The sequence below is a fragment of the Oculina patagonica genome, chromosome 1, assembly GCF_052425735.1.
Source record: "Oculina patagonica isolate OP01 chromosome 1, crgOcupat, whole genome shotgun sequence".
NCBI classification, from domain to species: domain Eukaryota; kingdom Metazoa; phylum Cnidaria; class Anthozoa; order Scleractinia; family Oculinidae; genus Oculina; species Oculina patagonica.
In genome coordinates, this window is record NC_135758.1 from 39,152,207 (window position 1) to 39,177,564 (window position 25,358).

The 25,358-nt window shown below is 40.8% G+C and overlaps 2 protein-coding genes across 2 annotated transcripts in view; both read right to left on the reverse strand.

The window, feature by feature from the left end:
* The window catches only part of LOC144630054 (solute carrier family 22 member 15-like), a 12,246-nt gene extending 3,596 nt beyond the window's left edge, over nt 1-8,650 (reverse strand). The window contains exons 1-6 of the mRNA XM_078488338.1: nt 8,538-8,650; nt 5,671-5,954; nt 4,879-5,107; nt 3,437-3,635; nt 1,335-1,550; nt 546-680 (exon numbers count right to left, since the gene is read on the reverse strand). Of these exons, the coding sequence (XP_078344464.1) occupies nt 546-680; nt 1,335-1,550; nt 3,437-3,635; nt 4,879-5,107; nt 5,671-5,952 (1,061 nt within the window). The 5' untranslated portion in view covers nt 5,953-5,954; nt 8,538-8,650. The remainder of the gene's footprint in view (nt 1-545; nt 681-1,334; nt 1,551-3,436; nt 3,636-4,878; nt 5,108-5,670; nt 5,955-8,537) is intronic.
* A 1,713-nt stretch (nt 8,651-10,363) lies between these two features.
* Nucleotides 10,364-21,991, reverse strand: LOC144629938 (solute carrier family 22 member 15-like). The gene is made up of 10 exons (XM_078488198.1): nt 21,868-21,991; nt 19,199-19,482; nt 18,477-18,705; nt 17,712-17,910; nt 16,126-16,341; nt 14,707-14,841; nt 14,183-14,280; nt 12,849-12,960; nt 12,208-12,280; nt 10,364-11,699 (listed from the first exon to the last, which is right to left on the reverse strand). Exons 2-10 carry the CDS (start codon nt 19,478-19,480, stop codon nt 11,493-11,495), a joined length of 1,551 nt encoding a protein of 516 aa, XP_078344324.1. The 5' UTR covers nt 19,481-19,482; nt 21,868-21,991; the 3' UTR covers nt 10,364-11,492.
* Between the last annotated feature and the right edge of the window lie 3,367 nt (nt 21,992-25,358).

Genomic DNA, 25,358 nt, shown 5'->3' on the forward strand with positions numbered 1-25,358 from the left:
ACAGTTTATCGGCAGTAAACGTCACACGAGTGTGGAACTCTGCATTATTTTTAAATCCAGCCGCGGTAATGTGTAACATTTTTCGCTTATTTTCAAACTTCTCATGATACTGTTGAATGTTGGATCAGTGACTAGAACAGTGATCAGTGATATCGCAGATCAAGATCAATACTGTTGACTAGCTGATTACGTACGAATCTCTGTACGGTAAATATGATAGACATGCGATCAAGCGCACATGAATATTCTCTATTTCTCCACCCAGAGGCTTCTTCGACTTCGCTTGAAGCAAGTAAAAGGCGGTGGTGGACGATAAAACGAAAGAAGAAGGAATGTGACCTCCACTTTTTCCTTTCATGTCGCTCCCGCGCGCCCTATTCTTTCCTTCTTTCCCTTTCAGTTACTCTTTCATGTTTGGAGCCCGAAAAAGGGGGCAGGGAGAGGGGAGGGGCGAAGACCTCGGGAAGCCTTTGTTGAGGCGAGAAATTCCCTATTGTGACATCACATAAATTAAAATAAGGCAACGAGCAAACGCCGTTTCTTACTTCACTGTCAAACCAGCGACAATGGGATACGCGGGCAAACTGGTAACACCAGCAATTATCACATTGATGTAGATGTTCCCGCCAAGGAAGGGTGCGCTGAATGATGTACCCCAGGAAATAAAAGAGGCAGTGAACCTATATAGCGAAAACAAAGATTAAGATAGCTTTAGTTAATGTTAATGCCGACACTATTCTCACCAGGGAAAACATGCACAAAAGCCAAAATTTACCACGAAGCACTACCTAAAATTCCCAGCGTGACCCAGGGGAGTTCGCGGCATTCCCGCAGACCTTACCCTTCTATTTAAGAGCAGCCTTCTTGATAATTCAGCCAGTTCCAGTAAAGTTTAGGTCTCGGTACCCTTGCTAGGAGATTTCGCCCCACCCTCCTCCCCGCAGCGATGGGACATATTCTCTTATGGTCTGCCGACTTGCAGGGCCTCGGGCCGATTCTCCAATATCTTAGTGCATCTCGGTCCATTTGGCTTTGTGTGTGGGTGGACCTGGTGAGAATATATTACTGTCTTTGTATAGGTTATCATGTAACGATTTGAAAATTAGGAGGAGTATTTTTAATTATTTGCAAATTGCAAACATGCAAATGGTATTTATTTCAGAACGAAGAACACGGGATTACATTTTTGTGACATAAAGGACAAAAGGAGGATGTTCAAAGACAAAATCCAAAGAGGAGGATTTACTGTAATCTCCGGAAGTCTTCGGGTTAACTTCGGGACTAGCTTCGGAAGTTATTGGGTAATCTTCGTAATACATTTCTTTGACACCAACCACATGAGCCAAGAAGCAAGCGTCTTGTGAGTCATTCTGGCTGACGAGAACAAGTCACGAATGTCCCCAAGCCTTTCTTTCGTCTCATCATTCGGCAATTTTAGTGCTGCCTTAGGCATTTCTTTGCCATTTACTCTGGCGACTTTACGTAAGGCTTCCCTGGCATCGGTCACTCGTCCTTTCTTAAGAAACCAACGGACAGACTCTGGGGTAACGCTGTGGGACAATAACAAATACATATATACCGATAAACTGTGAAAAATGCATGGGAAAATAGCTTCACGCATGCATGTTTACGTCACACAGGCTAGTTTCATCCCCAAGCCTCGCTTCTGAAGTGTAAACTTGTACATTTTACTATAAACGAATATACCTCTTTACAGGGGGGGGGAAGCAACTTCCCATACATTCTCTTATATGAAATCTGAGCGATGCTCTCACAACTTGCAAAGCAATCATCGGGGCGGTAGTCAGCGGATGTCTCTAAGGCGCATGAGCAGCTCCTTTCTTTGTGAACTTGCCAAAATAAAAACAACATGGGACCAGTGAGAGAGTTCGATTTTTTTTATATATGTAGTAATAAATAGGACTTTCTAAGTTTTGTCTTTAAAGCAGCGAAAATTTCTCCGGAAAGGTTCTTGGTGTCAATATGTGGTGTTTGTTATGAAATAAAACCATCACTGGAATGGTAATGAAAACGTGGCGATCGAATATTCCCGCGCTGGTCGGAGCTATTGTTCTTGCCGCTCTATTGTTTGAGGTTGTTTGTTGACTTGGTCTTTCTTTGTTTTACTTCATTTACAATCCCCATGTGGGCCAGTTGAAAATCGTGGTACAAACATGTCAAACATTTGCATTTCAGCACTGAAAAGTAGCACGGCATCACAAAATTCTGCGTTCTTAAAACTACACGACGATGACGAAATTTTCGGATTTAAACACGCTGCTTTTAGATTTTTAGTTAAGAGAATTGAACCCCTTTATAATAAGTGATTCCACGACATAGCAGCTTCCATTTCGCGGGAAAAGATTGCCTGTTGCATCATCGTCCAAAAACCGCTGACTACTTCGTGAATTGATCGCTTTGCAAGTTGTGAGAGCATCGCTACTCGGTCCCAGACCTCGTTTCTTCCCCCCCCCCCCCCCTGCCTCTTTAGCTTGGTTTGTTTGTTCTCCCATTGTAGGCCACGTGATGTTACCCTTGAGAATTTTTTCTTTCAAATCCAAACAAATTCACGTGGATATGAATGAATAATTTCCAGAAAGACAAAGGGACAATTCTATTGAGAGCGTCACGTGATCTGCAATGGGCAATTTACATACGTAGCTAAAGATGTCTATTCCCACAGCAGCAAAGTTGAAAAAAATACGCACGTGAAAATTGCACGAAGGTAAACGAGGCTTAGTGGTGAATTTTGAGCATGTGACGTCATTATGGATCAGGCCTATTGGTATAGCTGGAATAAACAAATACTGGTAAGATTTTGTAACCTTCTGGGAAAGACACAACTCTCACAGTGCGACACTCTCTTCACCAGTGAATATTGCCGGGTCAACCGTTACGGTAATCACCAAATACCTGCGATGGACTAGCATCTCATCTGATCTATGGAATTTTCTATACTCCTAGGCACTTGATGCCGAAGAAACCAGAGTTCTCTTATTCCGCGCACTAATTTTTACTCTAATGTTACCCATTCTACCTTTTGGTTAAGTCTTTTATTACAGTCGGGGGAATGAGTGCCGCTTTTGGCAAATCTTTGTTGAAGCTCTTGAAGAATTTCCGAATCGTTTTGTCCAATCAAGAACTAGCGTGAGCGCTCACTTGTACTCCGAAAGCCGTCGCGTGTGTAAATACGTCATGTTGCTTAGCAACTTTTGGGACGAAAACCGCGGGCTCAGTCACTTTTCGGAGAAGTGTTGTCGCCATCAACTGGCACTTTTTCCCTCGACTGTATTAGTGTTTAGCAATTTACAGTGAACACATAAGAATGTGCGTTTTGCAGGTGTGTTTTGCAATGTAAGAGAATAAAGGGATTTAGAGTTATAAGTTATGAGTTAAATAAATGTAAGTCAAAGAAACAAAGCACTTGGTTACTCACAACCAGCACCCCATTATCAAAATGCAAGGTGCTCCAGTGATCATCGTCAATTTTCTCCAATCTCTGATGAGGTATGCAGCTCCTGCTAACATCACGATGGCTATCAAAAAGCCGTTCCAAATAAGAGATCCCACAATGCCTCTGTGGCGAATTCCAGAATACTCAGTACCCATCACGAATATCGGAATGCTCAAAGCACCTGCACATTTAACAGAACGTAAGGTTTCTCCTGAGTATCGAGAGTAAGGGCCTGTTTACATGATTCCGGAATGACTTTCATTCCGCAGCAAGTTCATTCCATCCCCATATATTTCTATGTATTTGTTTGCATGATATCAAGACGATATTTCGTTCCCGCACAAGTCATTCCGGAATGAGTTTAGACCAAAGAAGTAGCCCTACGGTCAAATTGCTCCTTAAAATTGCAGATATGGCCATAAATGAGGACAATGACATGTTTTCGCGAAAACCACGTACGTGAAAACGCCTTAAGTTGAGCCGGTCGACTTTGTCATGTAAATACAGAACGAAATTCATTCCGAAACGAGTTTCGTTCCGGAATGAAAGTCATTCTAGAATCATGTAAACAGGGCCTAATTCGCATTTGCTTTAGCTTTGCTTTATTCAGTACGCTGAGTGGTTGGTTTAAAAACGTTGCGCCACTTCCTCTAAACCAATCAGAAGTAGAAACAAAACCAACAGTGTCTCTCACACACGCACGTTTTCTCTGCGCTTTTTGCGCTAGCTTCTTGCCTGTTTCGAGTTTTGATTAGTTTACTGGAGTTCCTGTGTCTTTTGTGATTAGTCAGAGTGATTACTTTGGTTTTGGTTTTTCAACACTCTCGGTCTCTAACTGAAAGTAAACTGATAAATGGTATTGTTGCAGCTTTCTATTCATACACTAGTCGTACGTTGTATGTTGTACGTTGTCGTCGTATATTAATTGAATTATTCCAAAAGAACTCGCTGTTTTCGTTTTCCGTCCCTCCTCGAACTGAGTGGGTCAGTAGAAATACAGTGTAAATTCTGAGTGCTCAAATGGTATCATCGTTAGCTTGCTTTTCGTCAAGACCAACACGCGATTTTCCCGCCTTTTTGTTGCCACCCTTGATGCCAGCTGCACGCTTTTGCTTCGTCTTTTGATTGGTTCATTGCGTCATTTACGTTTGCTGTGATTGGACAGATGTTAATTATTACTTCGGTCTTAGCTTTATGACAGGCAGCGGAGCAGAGCGCGGAGCGCGAGACGAAACTGAAATAAACTACCTGTAGGCACACCATGGTTTATGCTCTTCCTCCCCGTTGAAATAATTGATATACTTTCCTTGCACGTATTCTGGTATTTGCGCTTGGCGCTATGCCCTGCTAAAACGCCTGTTCACAGGACTGAATGACAGCTATCAGTTGAAAACCGCTCTATTAATTTTGCACACAAGACTTACCGATCATGAATCCAATGATAAAGCGAAATGTGGCAAACACCCAGTATGCTGGAGAAAATGCCGAAGCAAAGTTGAAAACGCAGCACAGAAACCCACAGATGTACACGGGATACTTCCTTCCAAACTTGTCAGAAATGCTGCTCACACAAATGCTGCCAATAAAAAATCCAACGAAGATAACAGAGGTAGAGACGAATCCCAATGAGCCACGATCACACACAAGGTCAAACTGTGGGAAACAGTTGTCATTAGTTGTAAAATTAATGAAATGTCAATGGTAAAAATTTCAGATAACTCGTTTTACATAGTGATTGCAAGGGTGCGAGTGGTCAAAGTGCTTGTTTGAAGATCTGGTGGTACCGTTTCCTACGTTCAAGTCCTCCACTTTAATTACTTTAATCTCTTCGGCCGTGCACGTTAAACAGCGACGACCAAAGACACAGTTTGTCGGGCGGGTGAGAGAGGCGAAAGAGCCAACGGGGACGAAAATAGTAACGTTGCGAAGGTGTCCAAACTAATTGTGTATTTGATTGCTGCTTGTCAGTCTCGTGCCTTGTATGACATGCAAAGAAAATGAAGTAATTTAATTTCGTGTTGTTTGAAGTGTCATTTGTTACGTTACAGCACAACAGAACGACGGCATTTATTGCAAAGCCGCCATCTTAAATCCGCCGTCTCGGTTGTTAATCCAATTCAGTTCAAATTTCCTTATTCTAAAGAATGTGGGAAGAAGTGCTTATTCGAGGATGGGAGCTGAACTGGGATACAGTACCATTTCTGCATTTACTTTACCTCAGTGACAACTGATGTGAAATCATCAACGAATTCCCAGTCTTCCCTGGCAATATCACATCTGTAGGAGTAGTTGTCATTTCCAAGACGAAAGGTCTCCGTATAGGGACATGTGTTGTTATTTTTACACTTCCAGCCTGGGTCCGATGCAATAAACAACATGATCATCACAGGAATGCCCCACCAGAGCATATAAACCAAGTTGCAAAATACGCTGAGCAGGATTTGGTAGCGGCCAAAGCTGCCAATTTCCTCCAAAAACTCATCAGTGGTTAACTCCATTTCTGGAAGAAACACGTTAAGATTAGTTTCCTCGCTTATATTGTTGATAGTTCCCACGTCGGTACCTCGGGTTCTTTTTCAGCCAATTCGCTCTGTTTTATTTTTGGCGATGGTCGACAATTTCGGCGACCATACGTTCGATGACTTTTGTAGCAACCGCAGGAATACCTTACAAATGCGTAAAAAGGTGGTTATGCAGCTTCGGGGGTAACCAATTAGCGCCCTAACGAAGAGTTACTCAACGAGCTTCACCGTAGAAAATAATTTGTTCATCCGAAACCCAAGCATAAAAGATACATCCAAAAAGTGTGGCAGTTGGTGTGAAATTTTGAACTAAAGCTTCTTGATACAAATAAAAGCCAAATCACTAAATGGAGTGGACACTACTAAGTGGAGTAGTTGTTTTCTATCATAGCATACATTGTGTTTCTAAGCAATTTAAGGGAAAAGAGCCCCGATATAACCAACGAAACTTCAATATAGCGTACATATTTTGCCAGTCCATGACGCTTTGTTAGATCGAAGTTCCACCGTATTACATTTTCGCAAGGAGGGAGACGGACCGAGTTCCAGTGTAAGACTCACTCCTAAAATTGTTCCAAGGCCCCGGTTAAATCTTTTTAATTTTACTTTATACCTTGTCACCCGCGCGGTTTTTAGCCTCTCGAGCTTCTTGTCATTTTGCGAGTGAAAGCCGCTTCCATCTGATAATATAAGTATTAATTTGACTAAATTTATGAATTTCGCGAGGGTTTCAAATAATCTTATAAACAGTGTTATTATATGGCTAGCTCCGCCAGCGGGCAAGATGATGCCAAATCTTGCGTTATTTCTTATGGTTGGCTAACACCCGGGCTAACAGTGCAGGCAAGACGGGGCTATTGCATTGCCCGCCCGGCACTGTCCGCTGTGCCCCGCAAAAAAATGCTGTTCTTTGTAGGGGAAAGCCTCGAGCCAAGTGGCCCATACTTGCCGGAGCTTATGCCGGTTTCTGTAGCATTAAGCGGCTAGGAATATTTCTACTCCTCCCTGAATGGGATAATAGTCCATTGCAGGGTATCCCCCCAGCATTATGTCGCCGGTACCCATTTATACACCTGGGTGAAAAGAGGCACTATGAGAGTAAAGTGTCTTGCCAAAGCTAGAGAACACAACACAATGACCGCGGCCAGGGCTCGAACTCGGACCGCTTGATCAAGAGTCCGGCGCACTAAACATAAGCCAACCGCGCCTCCCGCTGTTCTTAAGCCATATCGACTAAATAAAGCAAGCTTGGTTGGGCAAGACGACTAAATGCTAGTATCGTCTTTTGATTTGCGTGATTATGAACTGTGACCTCGTCTCCATCCATAAATAAAATAACTTGGCCAATATCCAGCCATCGTAACCTTACAATCCATATATCAGATATATCGAAATAATAAAAATTACTTACAAGACACGATGGCGTAACAATAACACTAACAATGCTTATTGAATGGCTTGTGCCTTAAGAGCTGGCAACTAGATAAACCAAATAAAGGGCACTCAACGGAAATGCTCCCCCAAATAGTTGTTTTGTTAGCCGGGAAAGATGAGCTGTTGGATCGCTGAGAGATTTGTTTGTCTGCTGGGATAATGTTACTTTTGTCAAAGGTTGTTTCGCTGTTTAGACATTTTGTTTGTGACCTTATGGATTGACATGAAACGTGAAACTGCAAGGCTGATCAAACTGTGTAGAGAACTTAATGCGGCAGAGACATGATAGCGACCAATCCGAGGGTCAAGAATGCATAACTGTAGACAGCTTTTTCGGAATTTCAGTCCTCGTCAGTACGCAGTTCGATCAGCCTTGAAGTTTCACGTTTCATGTTTTTCATTTGTTGGCTGATTAGGTCTTCCATAGATCCTGCGTACACTAGCAGCATTTTGTTCGATTAACCGTCGTTGCCGTCGGTCCGTAAACACGCGACCCTCCCCCCCCCCCCCCCAAAAAAAAAACACTTCAACAATATCCCGCTATTGACCTCAGGCGTGGTCAATAACCTGTTATTTATCTTAGGCATCCCTTTCCGTGTTGTTTGCGCACTTGGGTCAGGTTTCTTTTCTTATATAATGCAGTTACTGACTAAATCCCTTAAATAAAACAGCAGTAACGACAGTAACCAAGGAAGTCGCCGTATATTATAAATGCGATTAACACATAACAGTTCCAAACTGAAAATGTTGCTCGCTTTAAAAGCCTAAAGTTCCAAGCTAAAGGCAGATAAATGTAAGAAACTTCACTTATATAGAGTTATCTTCATTGAAGATAAAGTCAAGAAAGATATGAGGGTCTAGAGAGCTTTTGTAGGTCACGTACTAAACAACCGACAAAACCTTCAAAACAATTAAAACGAAACGAAATTAGAGAAGCTGGCAAACGCAACTTCCCGCAACAAAACGATGACATGAAACGACGAATGTTAAGAAAAGTATCGATTTCTTTTCAAATGACGTCTCGCAGATAGCAGGTAAATTTTGCCAAAATTTTTGAACGTTTCAGATCTGAGTTTGTTTCAGGACCTCACCATAGACTGAAGCTATAGCTGAGTTATGGAGTTTACCTGGTTCTTTCTCTGTCTGTTTCGGAATTTACCGTCAACACTGGGCGAACTGCTAGTCACGCAGCAACAAAACAAGTCCACTGTTATGTCAACTGCTCAACTTTTTATCAGATTAATGTCTGACTTGGCTAAGGTTCCAACGTTATGGACACATTTGATTGGTTATTTTTTTTACTCAGGTGTTATTTTAGCGAGCCTACCCAAAAGGGTGCAGTATAGATAAGTTAGACCCGATGTCCCGCGGGAAAGGGGTGCCCGAGGATTTTACATTAGGTGAATATATCACATTCACCTGAGGGGAAGATAAAAAAATATAAAATGCTTAGTTTTCAAAGAAGGACCTGAAGGGGTAAAATGGGAACTGGGATTTGGCTACTTTTGCACTAGGAAAATGAGATTTGGGCCACTGGGACTGTGAATCACAAACAATAGAACTGAGACTGGGATTTGGGCAAATTTTCACTGGGAAAATGGGTTTTGGGTCACTGGGACTGGGAATCACAAACACAAAAATAAGAGTGGGACTTGCATTTGGGCAAAATTTGGGCTGGGAAATGAGATTTATACCCCACTGGCCTCCCTGCGGGATCCCCTTAAAGGGGTCTGACCAAGCATTCTCGCGCCCATGGCGCTCCAGAATGTTCCACAAGGTTTCCTGGTAGGACCGGCAAAATTTTAATACTGCCCCAGATATTTGCTTCTTAAAATCCTGTGTAAACAAAACTTGTCAAAAAAATCACTAATTGTGGTTGTTTTGGATTTACGACACTCCGGTGAAAAACCACTCGAAACAGGCTCCAAATAAAATCTTATTAACTATTTAAAAAAGTGATCACGTTTGCCAAAAGAAAAATAGCTGAAAAATAACAAACCGTAACAAAGTAAACACCAGCACGATACAAACAGATCATAAATTGTCCAAATTTACAAAAAAATACTGCAACAACGACAACGCTTTTATGCCTGCTGTCGAGCCAAGTGGCTCATCAGGCCGGAGCTTATCTCGGTTTTTGTAGCATTAAGCGGCTATAGGAGTATTTCTACTCCTCACTGGATGGGATGCTAGTCCATCGCAGGGTTACCCCCCAGCAGTAAATTCGCCGGTACCCATTTATTCACCTGGTTGGAGAGAGGCACTATAAGAGTAAAGTGTCTTGCCTGAGAACTCAATGCAAAGCCACGGCCAGGACTCGAACCCAGACCACTCGATCCGGAGTCCGTACTCAAGTATAAAGATTACAGTTTTTTAAGCTAATTTATAAAAGTGTTGATCGTTATAAAAGCAGTTTTAGAAGTTTAAGCCCGGGCCAAACGAGGATGAGAGCTGATAAGAGTGGACTCTCATGGCTTTTCGTCAACTCTCATCGACTATCATCAACTCGGGCCAAACGAGAACAAGAGTCCATCAAACGACGCTCGTGAAAAATTTGAGCTCGTTCAAAGTCGATGACAGCGCATGAGAGTCGATGAGAGTGCTTGAAAGTACCATGCTAAACGAGAGCGAGAGGTTGAACTCTCAACAACTCTCATCCTCATTTGGCCCGGACTTTATAAAAGAAGCTTATAAAAAGTAGATTAGCTTCGAAGCTTATAAAAGTAGCTTTAATAGCACCGAAGCTTTCTGCCCAACTTCTAAATTTGTCGTGCTGGTGAAGTTTTCCCGCGCTTTTCGCCATGATATGTTTTCCCGCACTTGCAGCCGATAACAGTTTTCCCGCGCTTGCCACTGATAACATGTTTCCCCTTACCTCACACTTGAAGTCACACGAAATTCTATTTGCCAGAGGCTTGGTAGCTACAATATTTAAAATGCATATCGTTCACCATTTGATCTGAAAGTGCCTCTTTAATAAATTTCATTGTAGTGGCAAAAATAAACCTCAACTTGAACTTGATTTAGCCTGAATTGCTCTTTATTGTACATTTTAAAAATACGAGTTGGCTGTAATATTTGTCGACTCGGGCCTACGGGCTATAGGCTAACTAAGTCCCCGGCCATGTCTATGTCAGTGAACCTTCCGGACACTTCTTCTCTATATCAAAAGCCCCGAACACTTTTCAGGCCCGTAAAGCGACGTTTGATTATCTGTATCTTGAAAACAGAGAAGTGTATAGCCCTGAAACTTTGTGAATAAAACAGCTCTGTAATCATAAGTGTTTGGGATTTTGCTATGGCTTTACGGGTACGGAAACTTTTCGACACCATTGAGAAACGGGTCCCAGGTAGTAAGTTTCTCCATATAAAATGTTTGGTTTAGCCGCAATCAAATGACTGCAGGTCGTCTGATGAACACACAAGTCATACTCGCACAATCACACAGAAAAGGGAACGAAGGTGATAGAACACCGGTCTTTAGGTTAAAGTTCTAATACGAAAAATCCACAGTATTTTGAAGTTTTGCATTTAAAGGGCTATGTCACGCAGTTTTAGGCAATTTTGGCAGTGACCTACTGGTCATACAATAAACTGACATATCACAATAACGCCTTGAAACTGTAGAATAACTCAAAAGAAACACAGAAATCCCAAAAAGGGGCATGGATGGGCAAAATACGAGAAGGCTGAAACGGATTGCGTTTAGGTAAACTTGAAAAACGTGGCCCGACTTTTTTCAAGTTTATTTCAATTTGTATGGAAGTGTCATTTACAATGCTCCAAAATCATCCTTGTTTGTTATGTGGCCGTGATTTTGCCAATGAAAGACTTTTGCTCTGCTAATTTGAAGTTCACAGCTCTTAATTAACGAAAATAAATAGAATAACCTAAAATACCGTGACCTAGCCCCTTTAAGCAGATAGTCCTGAATCTGCTCTACACTATTAGACAGTTATTGTTTAGTTATGACCGTATATGACTAGGGTTACGTAAAATGATTTTTAACGCATTAGACATCGCTTGTCCATTATAATAAATGCTTAGGCTTAAACTATTACACTTAGGCTTTCGAATACAAACTACAGACAGGACTCGTCAAAACTACAATTCTTTTCATCAGTAACTGCAACTAGAATGGACTTTTCATTTGGGGAGGATTTGTCTTCCGGGTACAAATCTTCCATTGTTGGTTCGTTGTGCGTCTCTGGTAATGTCATACACACAATTGCTGAAGCGAGCGCTAGGCCACCCATGATCCCAAATGGCAAGAGGCGATTAACGGTAAGCTGTATACAAGATGGAAAAATGGAAACAATTATATTAAAAAATGGAAGGAAGGAATGAAGGAACAAAGGAACAAACGAAAAAGCGAACGAACGAACGAACGAACCGTGAACGAACGAAGAAACGAAGAAACGAAGGAAGGGAAGAAGGAAGGAAGGAAGGAAGGAAGGAAGGAAGGAAGGAAGGAAGGAAGGAAGGAAGGAAGGAAGGAAGGAAGGAAGGAAGGAAGGAAGGAAGGAAGGAAGGAAGGAAGGAAGGAAGGAAGGAAGGAAGGAAGGAAGGAAGGAAGGAAGGAAGGAAGGAAGGAAGGAAGGGAGGGAGGGAGGGAGGGAGGGAGGGAGGGAGGGAGGGAGGGAGGGAGGGAGGGAGGGAGGGAGGGGGAAAGGAATGGGAATGAATAAAATGTAAGTCTAACACCGGCCTTATTATATATTAAAAAAATACATTATTTGCAGTTTAATATACATTTTGACAGATTTGACTTTATTTTTGAAACAAAAAGTCGCTTACCAAGAGCGGAAAATAAGCAGAAACAAACGCGCTCACTCGGGCAATGGCAGTTGATGTCCCCATCCCAACATTTCTAAGTAAAAAAGAAAAGATCAGTAATTGACTGACTGACTGACTGACTGACTGACCGACTGACTGACTGACTGACTGACTGACTGACTGACTGACTGACTGACTGACTGACTGACTGACTGACTGACTGACTGACTGACTGCCTGCAGACTGGTTGATTGATTGATTGATTGATTTCTAAAAGAATCATTCAAATTCGTAAAAGCAAAAGAATATGCCTGGACATTCACACTTTGTTTTGAATTAATTATTCACTCATTTAAATAGTAATATAGGAATAGTCCGTCGGAAAGGCATAGTTTCCCAAACGCGACGCGCGAGGGATGACGGCTTTTATTCCACCATGTGTGTATGATGATGTAATTATGTAACAAATGCCAATCATGTAACTAGAGATCGGGTTATATTTATTTAGATCGATAAAATACAGTCTTGTTGAACGTCAGGTACGAACGGGATATTACGAGATTACTGTACAAAGATTTCCTACAGATTGTCAACGAAAGAATAAAGAACAGTATACAGTCTTTAGATTGAATGGAATTATTACGAGCACAATCTTTCATTACCTTAATGTTGTTGGAAAGAGCTCTGCAGAATAAACGTAAACCACCGCAAATGCAATATCTCCACATAAGTTAGCCACGAACATGTACATGAAAATTTTTCCAATCAGGTAACCTGTGAAAAATAGACTAGTTTAAATCAAACCTACTAAGCTTTAATAACTATTTACAATACCTCTGATTGGTCTAAACCAAAATTTATTGGCGGACCTTAAAATGCCTTTCTGTCTGACATCCGAAATAATTTTCCGGTTTTTTTTTTGGCTTTCTGATGTGAAGTAAAATTACGCGAGGGTAAAATAATACATAGGTAATACAACGGGTTTTTTTTTCTGCCCAATCAGGAGGCAGCATTCAGAGAGCTGTTTGGAACTGGCCTGTAAGATTTTTTCCTCGGGGGCTCCTAGCTTTTGCTTCATCTTTTCTTCGCCAGTTTTTTTTTCCCGCAGTTTCGACTTTAAAGAAAGAAAAAAAAAAAAAAAAAAAAACTCAATTTTTAACATCCAACATTTGCCCTTTGAACAGATTTGATGATCAAACTTGATGATTTCGAAATTGCTGATCCTAGGACGCGTCCAGTATTCAGGACGCGTGTCACTTATCAACCTAGTAAATGGCCTAGCTCACAACGAGTCTCTCATAGCTCAGTTGGTTAGAGCGCCCAACCGGTATCTGGGAGGCCATGGGTTCGATTCCCGCCGGGGACTCAGATTTTTTCTTTGTCCCATGCTCGTGTCATGTTGCATACTTCATCTTCATTATTTATTACCGAGCTTAAAATTTACCATCTTTATTATTTACTAGATTTATTTTCATTCAAAAGAGGATGTCTCAAAGCAATAAGTGGACAAAAAGTCGCTCATCGTTTATTAATTTTGTTTTCTTGCAGTGAAGACGGCTCGGGGGGGGGGGGGGGCACCCAAAAAAGTTTTGTACGGGGAGGCTCCGCCCCGAGCTCTTACCCCTTACCCTTTTATATACCATTTTGACATAAATTGAACCCCTTTCGTATACCTTAAAATGAAAAAAGGTACCCCTTTCATATACCTGAAAGTCATGGTATAGACTTAAAACATCACGTTTTCTTGTCATTTTCAAGTAGCGCTTAATAATTTGAAATAAAACAGCCATAAATTTCATCGGTTCGAAATATTTTAATTAAAGGCCCTTTCAAAAACCTAAATGACAGATTTCCATACCTTTTTGTTTACCTAAACTTGTGAAATCCCTACCCTTAACATACCTGAAGCCTGAAAAAGGTACCCCTTTCGGGCGGAACCTCCCCGTATAGGCCATTATAGGGAGTAGCCCCACCCCCCGGGGAAGACGCCTTTTACCTTTGTCATGCTCAGCTTTATCTGATAGGAGTAGAGCGCCAACAGCTCCCACAGCAGCGAAGAGAAATGACCAGAGGATGATCTTTCTACGACCAACCCTGTTTACATAAAAAAGAAAAGGTAACACATCATAAGACTGTTCATGATACTGTTGGATGTCAGTTCAGTGACTTCATATAGTAGCTCAATTAAATAAAGCTTCTGTTTCTGGAGTGGTTAATTGTGATTTTCGGTACGGTAAATATGACAAAAATGCGTCAGTTAAATTTTCAACTATCAGCCACACGCAGGGGCTCCTTCAGTATCATCGTCGTCGTCATCATCATCATCATAATCATCATCATCATCATCATCATCATCATCATCATCATCCTCATTATTATTATTCGTAACGATAAAATGTTTGGCGATACTGCGCGTCTAAGGGATAGATATGGCTTTGGAGCCTTTGAGGAGGCAAAAAATTTCCCTCGAGTGTCATCACATGAATTATAATAGGGCCACAAGCAAATTTCGTTTCTTACTTGACTGTCAAACCAGCGACAATGGGATATGCAGGTAGAGCAGTAAGAGCAGAAATTATCACATTGACGTAAATGTTCCCGCCAAGAAATGGTGCACTGAATGATGTACCCCAGGAAATAAAAGAGGCAGTAAACCTGTTTGGTGCAAACAAAGATAAAGATAGCTTTAGTATAACGAAACTTTCTTTGAAAAGGTTGTCATGTACCGATTTGTAAAATGTAGCCTAGCATTTCAGAAATTTGCAAATTGCCAAATTGAAAAACGTGAAATTACTATATGATTTGCCGATTTGCGGTAATTCTCAGTTCAGGAAGGTAAAGAGATGGAGGATAATATATAGATTTAGGCAAGCCTAAAAGCGAAGTTCCCCATTTATTTAATTTTCGCTGGAGCTTACAATGTTTCACTCTAGTGAATAAGCGGCCAAAGTACTAATTTTTGCGGTGCTTTATTTAAATCGCTCACGATTTAACTGAATGTCTGCGGTACGACAAAAATAATAATCTTAAAGCAGGGCAAATGTCATTATTCATGACACGAAAAATTACTTTAGAATATAGTTAATTATCTGCTTTCTATCAGTAGAAAATAGTTTTGCGATTCTGTTATAGTTTCGAAGCAGTTTAATAGACCCCACAATATCTATTACATTGATATAGGATATATTCATTCTATATCAGAGCCTGTCGAATTAGCTCAATCGAGAAGGTGCCAGCATGCGGCGCGGGAGGTCGTGAGTTCAAATCCCAGAGGGGTCAGTATTTTTTTTTCTTTTTTTACCCCGGCCCGTGGCAATAAAATGGTTTGTTTATTATATCACACCGATTTAGCTTTCGAATGCTCCTTCATGTACGATGGCTTTACAAATAGACATGAAAGTCATCGATCGATTATGGCTCTCAACGTCCACTTTTTGGCGGTCGATTACCTTCTACACGTAATTCTCAGCCACATTTTGCTTCTTTGCTTCTTGTTTTTCTTTTCAACCCCTTTAAATTTTAAAGGCCGCCTTCATACTGCCGCCTTTAAACGGCCATCTTGCTTCACTCTTTCTACCATCAAACAATGGCCGCCATTTTGCGCGACTCCGTATGTACGTACGTACGTACGCCGTACGTACGTGCCCGCGAACCATGCCGCTAGCCAAGTTGACCATGGAAAGCCAAAAGCATGGTTCTGTATATTTTCCGCTCGCTGGCGCCTTCGGCGCCAGTGGGAGCTCCGCGATTAACCAAGCTTGCTCGGGACTGTTCTGGGGGAATATTAGTCCTAATGTCTTTTTCTGTAGGAAGCAGATAATCTTTGGCAAACTTCATAGAGCAACATTCCCAAAATCTTAGGTATCATTCTAATTAAACTGCAGAACTAGCTAGAGAAGTTAATGGGTAATTTACGTGGAATATTTCTTTGACACCTACCACATGAGCCAAGAAGCGAGCGTCTTGTGAGTCATTTTAGCTGACGAGAACAAGTCGCGAATGTCCCCAAGCCTTTCTTTCGTCTCATCTTTCGGCAATTTCAGTTCTGCGTCAGGCATTTCTTTGCCATTAACTCTGGCGACTTTACTTAAGGCTTCCCTGGCATCAGCCACTCGGCCTTTCTTTAGAAACCAACGGACAGACTCTGGGGTAAAGCTATGGGACAATAACAAATATATTACCGTCATACATACCGACAGATGCGAAGGATGTGGGAAATTGCTGCAATTGGAATAATAAGGACGACCGAATTTTACAAACTGCTGGGCACGCCACTTCACAGTGCTTTACTATCTCCACCCAGAAGTAGATAGATACTGGTGAACCGTTACGGCAACCTTGTAAAGTACCAAGAGGTTACTTGCGATGGCGTTGGAATTATCTTTATCCCTAGGCGCTTCATGCTATCCCTGCTCGCTTCATACAGCGGAACCTCGATATTAACGAAGGGTCCAGGGACTGGCAAAATATGATCTCTACATGTATCGAGGTTTCGTTATATTGGGGTTCTTTTTCATTTAAATTACCATTACTAGGGCGAAGAATATCGTTCGTTTTACAAAAGTAAGTCGTTATATAGAGGTTCATTAATTCGAGGTACGAGAGTGTAATCTTTACTCTAATGCTATCCATTCTACCTCTCGGTCTTGTCTTTGGTGCTTAGCACACTTACAGTTACAGTTTTGCGCCCGGCCCGGGGGTTTTTTTTTTTTTTTCTTTGATTTTTTTTTTTTTTTTTTTTTTCTTTTTTTTTTTTTTCTCCCCCCCCCCCCCCCTTTTATCCCCCCCCCCCTCCCAGGCACTCTTCTGTAGATCGCGACGCCTAAGATTTTTTTCTTCATCGTGATTTAACATGCATCACGTGACACATTTTTGGTTGTACGACATGATCAACTATTTTTGGTAAACTGTAGCACAGTTGACGAAAACCATTTAAGCGACACACAGATTTTCATGGTTTTCCTCGTCGTGTAAGAAAAGAATCTGTCATCAATGCCATCAAAACGTTCGCGTTGTGAACGTTTGACAGTTTTAGCTACTGAATGCTGCTCATGCCGACTTTACTTGTGCTAAAGTTTGTCAGCAGACGAGTTCTTTTTTGCCGCGCGAACCAACTCACGTCAGCTAAAAACAGTTGATCGAGTAAAACAGCCAAGCATACCATGTGATGCATGTTCAATCACCTCAAAGACGATGAAAAAAATGGGTGTTGTGGTCTTCTAAGAACAGTAGCTGCCTCGTCCCCAGGCGCCCTCCTCCTTGGTCGTGCACGGTTCGCTTGGCGTTATTGGACTGACGTGACGTGCATGGTTCGCTTGGCGTTGTTTGCCTGATGCAGACGGGAAAACGGACGCCTGGCAGATCCTGTTCGGTTTCTTGGCAAAAATGATCGTCCCGCAGCCGTTAACCCCCGCGCTACCTGTTCTCCCGCCTTAGCCATCCGGCCAATCGGCGCCTGGGACGAGGCAGGAATGATTGTATGTTTAGTTATGTGAGACAAAGAAATAAAGCTTTTGGTTACTTACAACCAACAACCCATCAACAAAATGCCAGGAGCTCCAGTGACCATCGTTAATTGTTTCCAATCTCTGATAAGGTATGCAAGTCCCGCTAACATCAAGATGGCGGCCATAAATCCGTTCCAAATTAGAGATCCTGCGATGCCTCTGTGGCGAATTCCAGAATACTCAGTTCCCATCACAAAGATTGGAATGCTCAAAGCACCTGCACGATAGACAGAAAGTAACATCTTGAGGTTTTCCTGGTCATCGAAAGTATATCGAATCTGCTTAGGCTTTGATGTACTACGCTTAATGATGATTGGTTTAAAAACTTGCGCCTCTTTCTCTTAGTCCATGTCCACAAAACCCGGGTAAATTTCAAAACGATACAGACCTACTTTTGAGGGCTAGCATTTTTGAAAAGTACCGCTTTCGGTGACCGAAAACGCCGTTTCAGTGTGAACGGTTGACCTATACAGGTAAAAAAAAAAGATACGTTTTTAAATTTACCAGGGTCAGTGTGGACAGGCCATAACAAATCTAAAGTAAAACCAAATCCGATCGTGTCGCGCGCACACACACGCACACCTTTTCTAGTGTTATGATCTGGCTACATGCATGTATTTGTTACAATTTTTGATTGGCTTACTGGATAGTCTATGTCTTTGGTGCTCTTCCGCCCCGTTGACATAAACAACAAACGCGCCACCCTCTTCCTAGCTAAGCTGCCTGTTCTACAACAGGCTCTAGCTGGGAAGCTGCTCCATCGATTTTGAACACAAGACTTACCAATCATGAATCCAATGATAAAGCGAAAAGTGGCAAACACCCAGTATGCTGGAGAAAAAGCTGAAGCAAAGTTAAAAACGCAGCAAAGAAACCCGCAGATGTACACGGGATACTTTCTTCCAAACTTGTCAGAGATGCTGCTCACGCAAATGCTGCCAATAAAAAATCCAACGAAGATAACAGAGGTAGAGACGAATCCCAATGAGCCACGATCACACACAAGGTCAAACTGTGAAAAACAGTTAATGAAGTGTTAATGCAAAAATTCCAGATAACTTGTCATATATTGTGATTGTAAATGGTCGAGTGAAAGTTCGGTGGTTCTGGTCTCTGATGGGCATGAGTTCAAGTCCTCAACTTAAATTAAATACTAAATACTACTATTAAAATAAATATGATTTGCTCTCTGTAGTCACGTGTTTAAATCTTCCGCCGTACATGTTTAACAGCCACGACCAAATACACAGCGAGAGGTCTGCATTCCCTTACCGTCTAATTGTCGACTGCAACGGGAACTAAACTATACTTGCGTTGCGCGCCAAAATGGGGGCATCAAGTGCAAAATGCCATCTTGGATCCACCATCTCCGTCGTTAATTTTAAAAAAAAATGTTGACCTGTGGAATCCAGTTTCCAATTTCATGACCTAAAGGGGCGGGGAGGGCGCGTGCTTTTTCGAGGGTGGGAGCTAAACTGGAGTACATATTTATACATCTACTTTACCTCAGTGACAACTGACGTGAAGTCATCACCAAATTCCCAGTCTTCCCTGGCAATATCACATCTGTAAGAGTAGTTGTCATCTCCAAGACGAATGGTCTCCGTAAAGGGACATGTGTTGTTATTTTTACACTTCCAGCCAGGCTCCGACGCAATAAAAAGCATGCTCATTACAGGAATGCCCCACCACAGCATATAAACCAAGTTGCAAAATACGCTGAGCAGGATTTGGTAGCGGCCAAAGCTGCCAATTTCCTCCAAAAACTCATCAGTGGTTAACTCCATTTCTAGAGGAATCACGTTAAGATTAGTTTTCTTTCTGACACTCATAGTGCTCGCGTTGGTACCTTGGGGTTCTTTTTCAGCCAGTTTGCTTTGTTTCATTTACGGCAATAGACAAAAATTTCGGCGACCAATCGTATCGAGACCTTTACAACAACTGCATTGCCTTGCAAAATTCATCCTAACACAACCTGGTATTCAGGCATTCTCTTGCTGCATAGGTGTTCGGGTCACTCCGAGAGTTGTTTAACAACTACATTTCCTTGTTTGACTGTGCGGTTTTACGCTTCTCGAGCTTCTTGTAGTTTTGCGAATGGGAGCTGCTTTCTTTGATAATAATTTCACTAAATTTATAAATTTCTCGACTTTTTATATAATAACAGTGTTATTATATGCCTATCTCAACGGGTGGGCAATATGATAAACCAAATCCTGCGATATTCGTTTGTAGTTGGCTTAGCGAGCAGGCACGATAAGGCAGTATCACGAGAAGTCTCCTAAGTTTTAAAAGTTTTAAGAGTTTGTAAAATCACAGTAAACAGACATCTCTCAATAAAAGGACAACGATGATGTAATTCCATCATTCCCTACTATCCTTGATGAATTTTAGAGGAATTGATGTTCAAAATATAGCGAATTAAAGCTTTACAAGAGAGCACCCCATCAAGAAATTTGGCTAATGAATTTAATAATGAGCAAGGGTCCCGAGCGACCTTAAAACTGTTTGAAAAAAAAAAAAAACTTAAAAATTATTTGCGTGATAATCAAACCGTGACTGCGTCTCGGTCCATAAACATAAACAAAAAACATTGAAAACAAAAAACCTCTGATACAACCATCGTGACCTTACAATCCATTTATAGAGATGATAAAATTAATTACAAAAGTCTCGGTAGCATAAATATAAACCTGTTTAAAGCTGGTTAGATCATAGTGCAAGTCGTGGACTTGTTCTGCAAAATTATATGTGTTTTGTTAGCCGGGAAAGATAAGCTGTTGGCTTGCTGAGAAATTTATTGTGTCTGGCGCGGTGGTTTTCCGCTGTTTTGATTTTCTGTCTGGCGCATTAAGATTTCTGACCTTATTGATCGACCTTCTTTCTTTCAGCTCAGTTTAGGCGAGAAAATGACAATTATTCAAACATGAATGAAGAGTTAAATTATTCTCTTGAATCCACATTCTGTAAATTAAGTTAAGTCTTCGAAACAACCTGATACTAGAGCCGGTAAACTTTGTGAAGACGTCGGGGAATTTGCAAAAGAGTGACTATTTTCGGTCTTTCTGTAGGTACCCGATGCAAATGAGGTGATATTGTTTTTCCTTTGTGATTCTTTGTATTTTAGAGCAGCATTGCTTCTCATCTTTTATTTCTTTTGTTTTAGGTCATCTGTGTCCGGTTGCTGCAGAAGGACTGAGCCCAGAAACGGTGGGGAAAACAGCTTTGGATTGCAAGACCTTCGTCACATTCATGAAAAAAACAAATGTTCTAAAACAAGAATTACCAATGGCTTACCACCGCCAGAACAACGCTAGAACAACTGTTCTAGCGTTGTCAACTTATCATTCTGTAATAGCGACAAAGGGATCAAAACCAGATCCTGTAAAATAAAAAGCTTTACAAGTTTGGCATGTTGTATTCACCCGAAGTTGTAGTTTTTTTTGTAAATTTGCAGGATTCGTTAAGTAAGCTTAGTTATACCGTGAATATTCCATTTGTGACCCTCGTGACTTGATTTTTGTTACTGAAAATTCAAGTCACCTCGTGCGATATTTCACGGTATGACACTCGAAACCATTGCATAACTAGTATATTTTTTTTTAATCCACATGTATAACATATGTTCTACGCGAACATGGTCGTACATTAGCTGCAACTAAACTCAATATTCAATTTTTTCCTTTGCATTTTTGTAATTCTTATGTAATCAGTATTATGTAATCAATCACATCTCCGCTTTGCAAACCGGCCTAAACTTACAAGCTCAAGGCGGATAAATGAAGGAAACTTCGCTGATAGAGATTCATTTTTCATTAAAGATGAAATCAAAAATTGTATTAACTAAAATTGAAAACATATAAGAGCTTTCGTAGGTCATGTGCTAAAAGGATAAACCACCGGTACGAAACGAGCGAAACCATATAACCTAATCCTATAAACTACCGAGACAAAACCGACGAAACCTCCAAAACAATTAAAATGAAACGAAATCAAAGAAGCTGACAAGCGTAACTTCCCGCACCAAAAACTAACATGAAATAAGGAATGTCGAAGAAAGAATCGATTTCTTTTCAAACAATGTCTCGCATATAGGAGCTAAATTTGACCAAAAGTTTTGAAAATTTTAAATAAGTATGTTTCAGAACCTCACCATAAAAGCTATAGGGTTTACCTTATTGTAATTTTTTTGTTTGCTTCTTGATTCACCGTCTCTGGTCGTACAACGATGAATGACCTCCACTGTTCAGAAAGCTGCTTAACTTCTCATTAGAGCTGGGGCGTTCAGCCTGCCAAATATAAATTCTAACGGGCTACCAATGGACACATTTGATTGGTTAATATATTGACCTAATATATTTTAATTTATGTTTATTACGTAGAATATATTTTTCGCATTAGTTGAGAACGTGAGGTCTGCAAGTAACTCCCTAGAGCTTATTTACTTCCATTAAAGTAACTATTCACAATCGGGTAACTGAACAAAACAACCATTATTAATTATTAATAGATTAACGAATACAAAAGGTTCGGAACAGAAAAAGGACAATCCATTATTTTACCAGTAAGCACGCTTCTTTGAAGTCGTACTTAGATAGTTGAAATTAGCTGCTGTTGGCTTTTAGAAGTGTCTTTTTGATGCTAAATATTGTTATGAAGCGTAATGTTGTTTTTCGAATTGAATAATTCTACTTTGTGATCAATTGTTAATAGTTTTTGAGCTATCGTGAGAGAATGTTGTGATTTAAAGGGCCGACATGCGACCTACACGAAAATTTAAAGTTGTTTTTCTTAGGGTGCGTTCGTTTGGAAATATTCTGGAATAAGAATATTCCGGAATATATTCCGGCTATTCTGCTCCTGGGAGCAGAATAGCCAGAATGTAATCCAAGTATTCCGGAATGAGAAGAGCAGCCAAACGAACGCTAACTCGCATTATTCCAATTATTCTTATTCCGGATTGATCCCGAACGAACGCGCCCTTAGTTTATCAAGAGCTCTGAGCTTTTGTCAGTGGACATGTTTGCGCTCGCTCTGTGGCTTTTGTCATTTTCAAGGTTTCTTTGTTATTCCAGTCCATAGTCCAAGGTTTTTCAAGGTTCAGCTCTCACAAGAAGTGTCTAAGTTTAGGTTGTGTCGGCTATATAATCGAGTGTTTGTATTTAAAAGTTTCGTTCGCATGGTAAATTAACTTAGGAACTCTTACTGTCCTTGGTTTGGACCCCCATACAGGTTCCTGTTGTAGTCTAGTTTACGTTTGTCCTGAATTGTCATTGGGTGACCTCTCTCTATGTCGGTTTTTCGTGTAGGTCTGTTTTTATTCGCTTTCTAAAGTAAGTCTCAGAGTTGTCTCAATTTTTTTTAAGGTCACCAAGATTTGTACCCAAACATGTCTACAACTTAGCTATTTAAGGTTATTCCACTGAAAAAGAACCTGCACTGAGTTTTTTTGTAAACTTTGCCTATTGATTGTTTATGTTATAGGAACTAAAATTTTCAAATAAAAATGGGGGGTGCCCATGCATGCGTTTAGGAACAACAGCATCCTGTTTATACCCAAAAAATTCTTATAAAATCCCCATGATTTTTTTTTATTTACATTATAGTCACGATTGCTTGCTGAATTCACGTTTCCGACGAATATTTCTTATTCTACACTGAGAATTGGTCCATATTTATTCTACAGAAAGAAAGTTTGATTGCCTAATCAAGGAGATGCTTTTCATAAGAAAACTTAAACCATCCTTAAACGTGCAAACGGACTCGATTCGCGCAAAGGTGTTCACTTGAAGAATTTGTGATCCTTTGTTATTATGTTAACTCGTAGAGACTATAGAAACTGATATCGCATTATTTATTCACTTTGCCTTGAGAATGGTGTCACGATGACGCAGAAACGTAAAAAATGACTGAAATACGATTTATTCCCTGTAACAATTGGTTTGAGAAACAATATGTTGCAAAATGGTTGAATTTATGGCATCGATGACATTCGTATCCTTGCGCCGAACACGAACGCATTCCACCTTTATGGGGACAACGACTGCCCCATTTTCTGCGAACACTAGTAACTATTAGCTACTATTAATTGGGTAGCTTAGGTTTTATTTCTTTCGTTGATCGATACGTAATCCATCTTTGCCTTTAGAGTTGCTCTGTAGTCCTGTTCAAGTTTAACGGAATTCCTTGAATAAGCGCCGCATCGGGACTGCGGCACTTATTCGGGGGCGACGTTTATTAACTTTTTGGTCCTAAATGCGACGCTTATTCGGTTGCGGCACATATCCATTTCTTCTTATCACGGCCTCCAAGTTTTCCCGCCGAAACTCAGCAGCCAGTAGCGCACGCCTTTTTTTCATTCAGCTTAGTTTATGACAGTTGTTCAAAAACTAAAGAAGCATAGGAATATAACGATGCATTTTAACAGCGCAAACAAAATTTACGCGCAATAAAATTAAGGCGAATTTTCTAAACGTTTTGTTTACATTCATGCATTAAATTAACGAATTGATTTTACGTTAATAACATGTATAGTTAATTTCCTTAGTTCCCTTCATGTTTATTTCCTTAGTTCATCTGATTTAAAGACAGAAAACTTTATGCAGACCTCAGAAAACCCAGGAGAAAACAGCTTTGGATTGCAAGACCTTTGTCACGTTCATAAAAACAAATTGGTCTACCTTGGTGTAAGAACCTTGTGAAATTTTTCTTTCTTTTGGAGCTATTGTTTTCCTGCTCTGTGTTGTTTGAGGTTCTTTGTTGCCTTGGTCGTTCTTTGTTTTACGTTATTGGTGAGTTTCACACGTTTTTACACCGAGGACGATTTTTCTTTGTGTACGGACTCACCGAAAGGCTGGTGTCAGAGGTGTGTATACTGAAAAACCAAGTCACTCGTGGAATGTTCCACGTTATCATCCCACTATTACCGTACGCCATTTTGCCACATTAGGTCAAGCCAACGCATAAAATATGAGCCACTAATAAAAAGTAGAACAGGGCAAAAATACGGACGGAAAGCGGAGCTACAAAATGGCCAAACTAAACGATCCAAACTTTGAATTGTTTACATCTTTTAGGCTTGAAAACAGTGGAATAATATTCAATGGTTTAGCGTATAATACGCGCAAGCATTCTGCTCATTCCTCGTATTTTTTCTCTCCTCTACTGGACTCGGAAAAGTACTACGCAACACGCCAAATGTCCGCGCGTATTGCATGTTTAACCATCGAATAAGGTGAATGTATGAACTTCCCGCAACAAAACGATAACATGAAATAAAGAATGTAGAGGAAACAATTGATTTCTTTTCACATAATACCACGCATATAGGCGCAAAATTTTGCTAAAAGTTTTGAAAGTTTCAAATGAGTTTGTTTCAGGACCTCACCTGGGTTTATCTCATTCGATCGATCTGTTCTTGTTTGCTTCTAGATTCACCGTCACTGGTCGTAAAACAATGAAATAACTGGGTTGTTCAGCCTGCAATCATAAATTCCAACGGGCTGCCAATGGACACATTTGATTGGTTAATTTATTGACTAACGTGTTATTTTAGCGCGCTTTAGAGTCATACACCTCAATTCTGTAGGGAAAAGGTTGCCCGTTGTTCACGTTCCGATTTGTTGAGCCCGATTTGGCCCAGATTTGATAAGAAAATGAGTGCGC

What these genes read in the sequence shown, in the direction of transcription:
- LOC144629938 (XM_078488198.1), bottom strand. Translation starts at nt 19,480, where the DNA reads ATGGAGTTAACCACTGATGAGTTTTTGGAGGAAATTGGCAGCTTTGGC. An exon ending in TATCATTGGATTCATGATTG is followed by an intron (nt 17,911 to 18,476) that starts GTAAGTCTTGTG and finishes TCTATCGTGCAG; the next exon opens with GTGCTTTGAGCATTCCAATC. An exon ending in TTGTTGATGGGTTGTTGGTT is followed by an intron (nt 16,342 to 17,711) that starts GTAAGTAACCAA and finishes ATTGTCCCATAG; the next exon opens with CTTTACCCCAGAGTCTGTCC.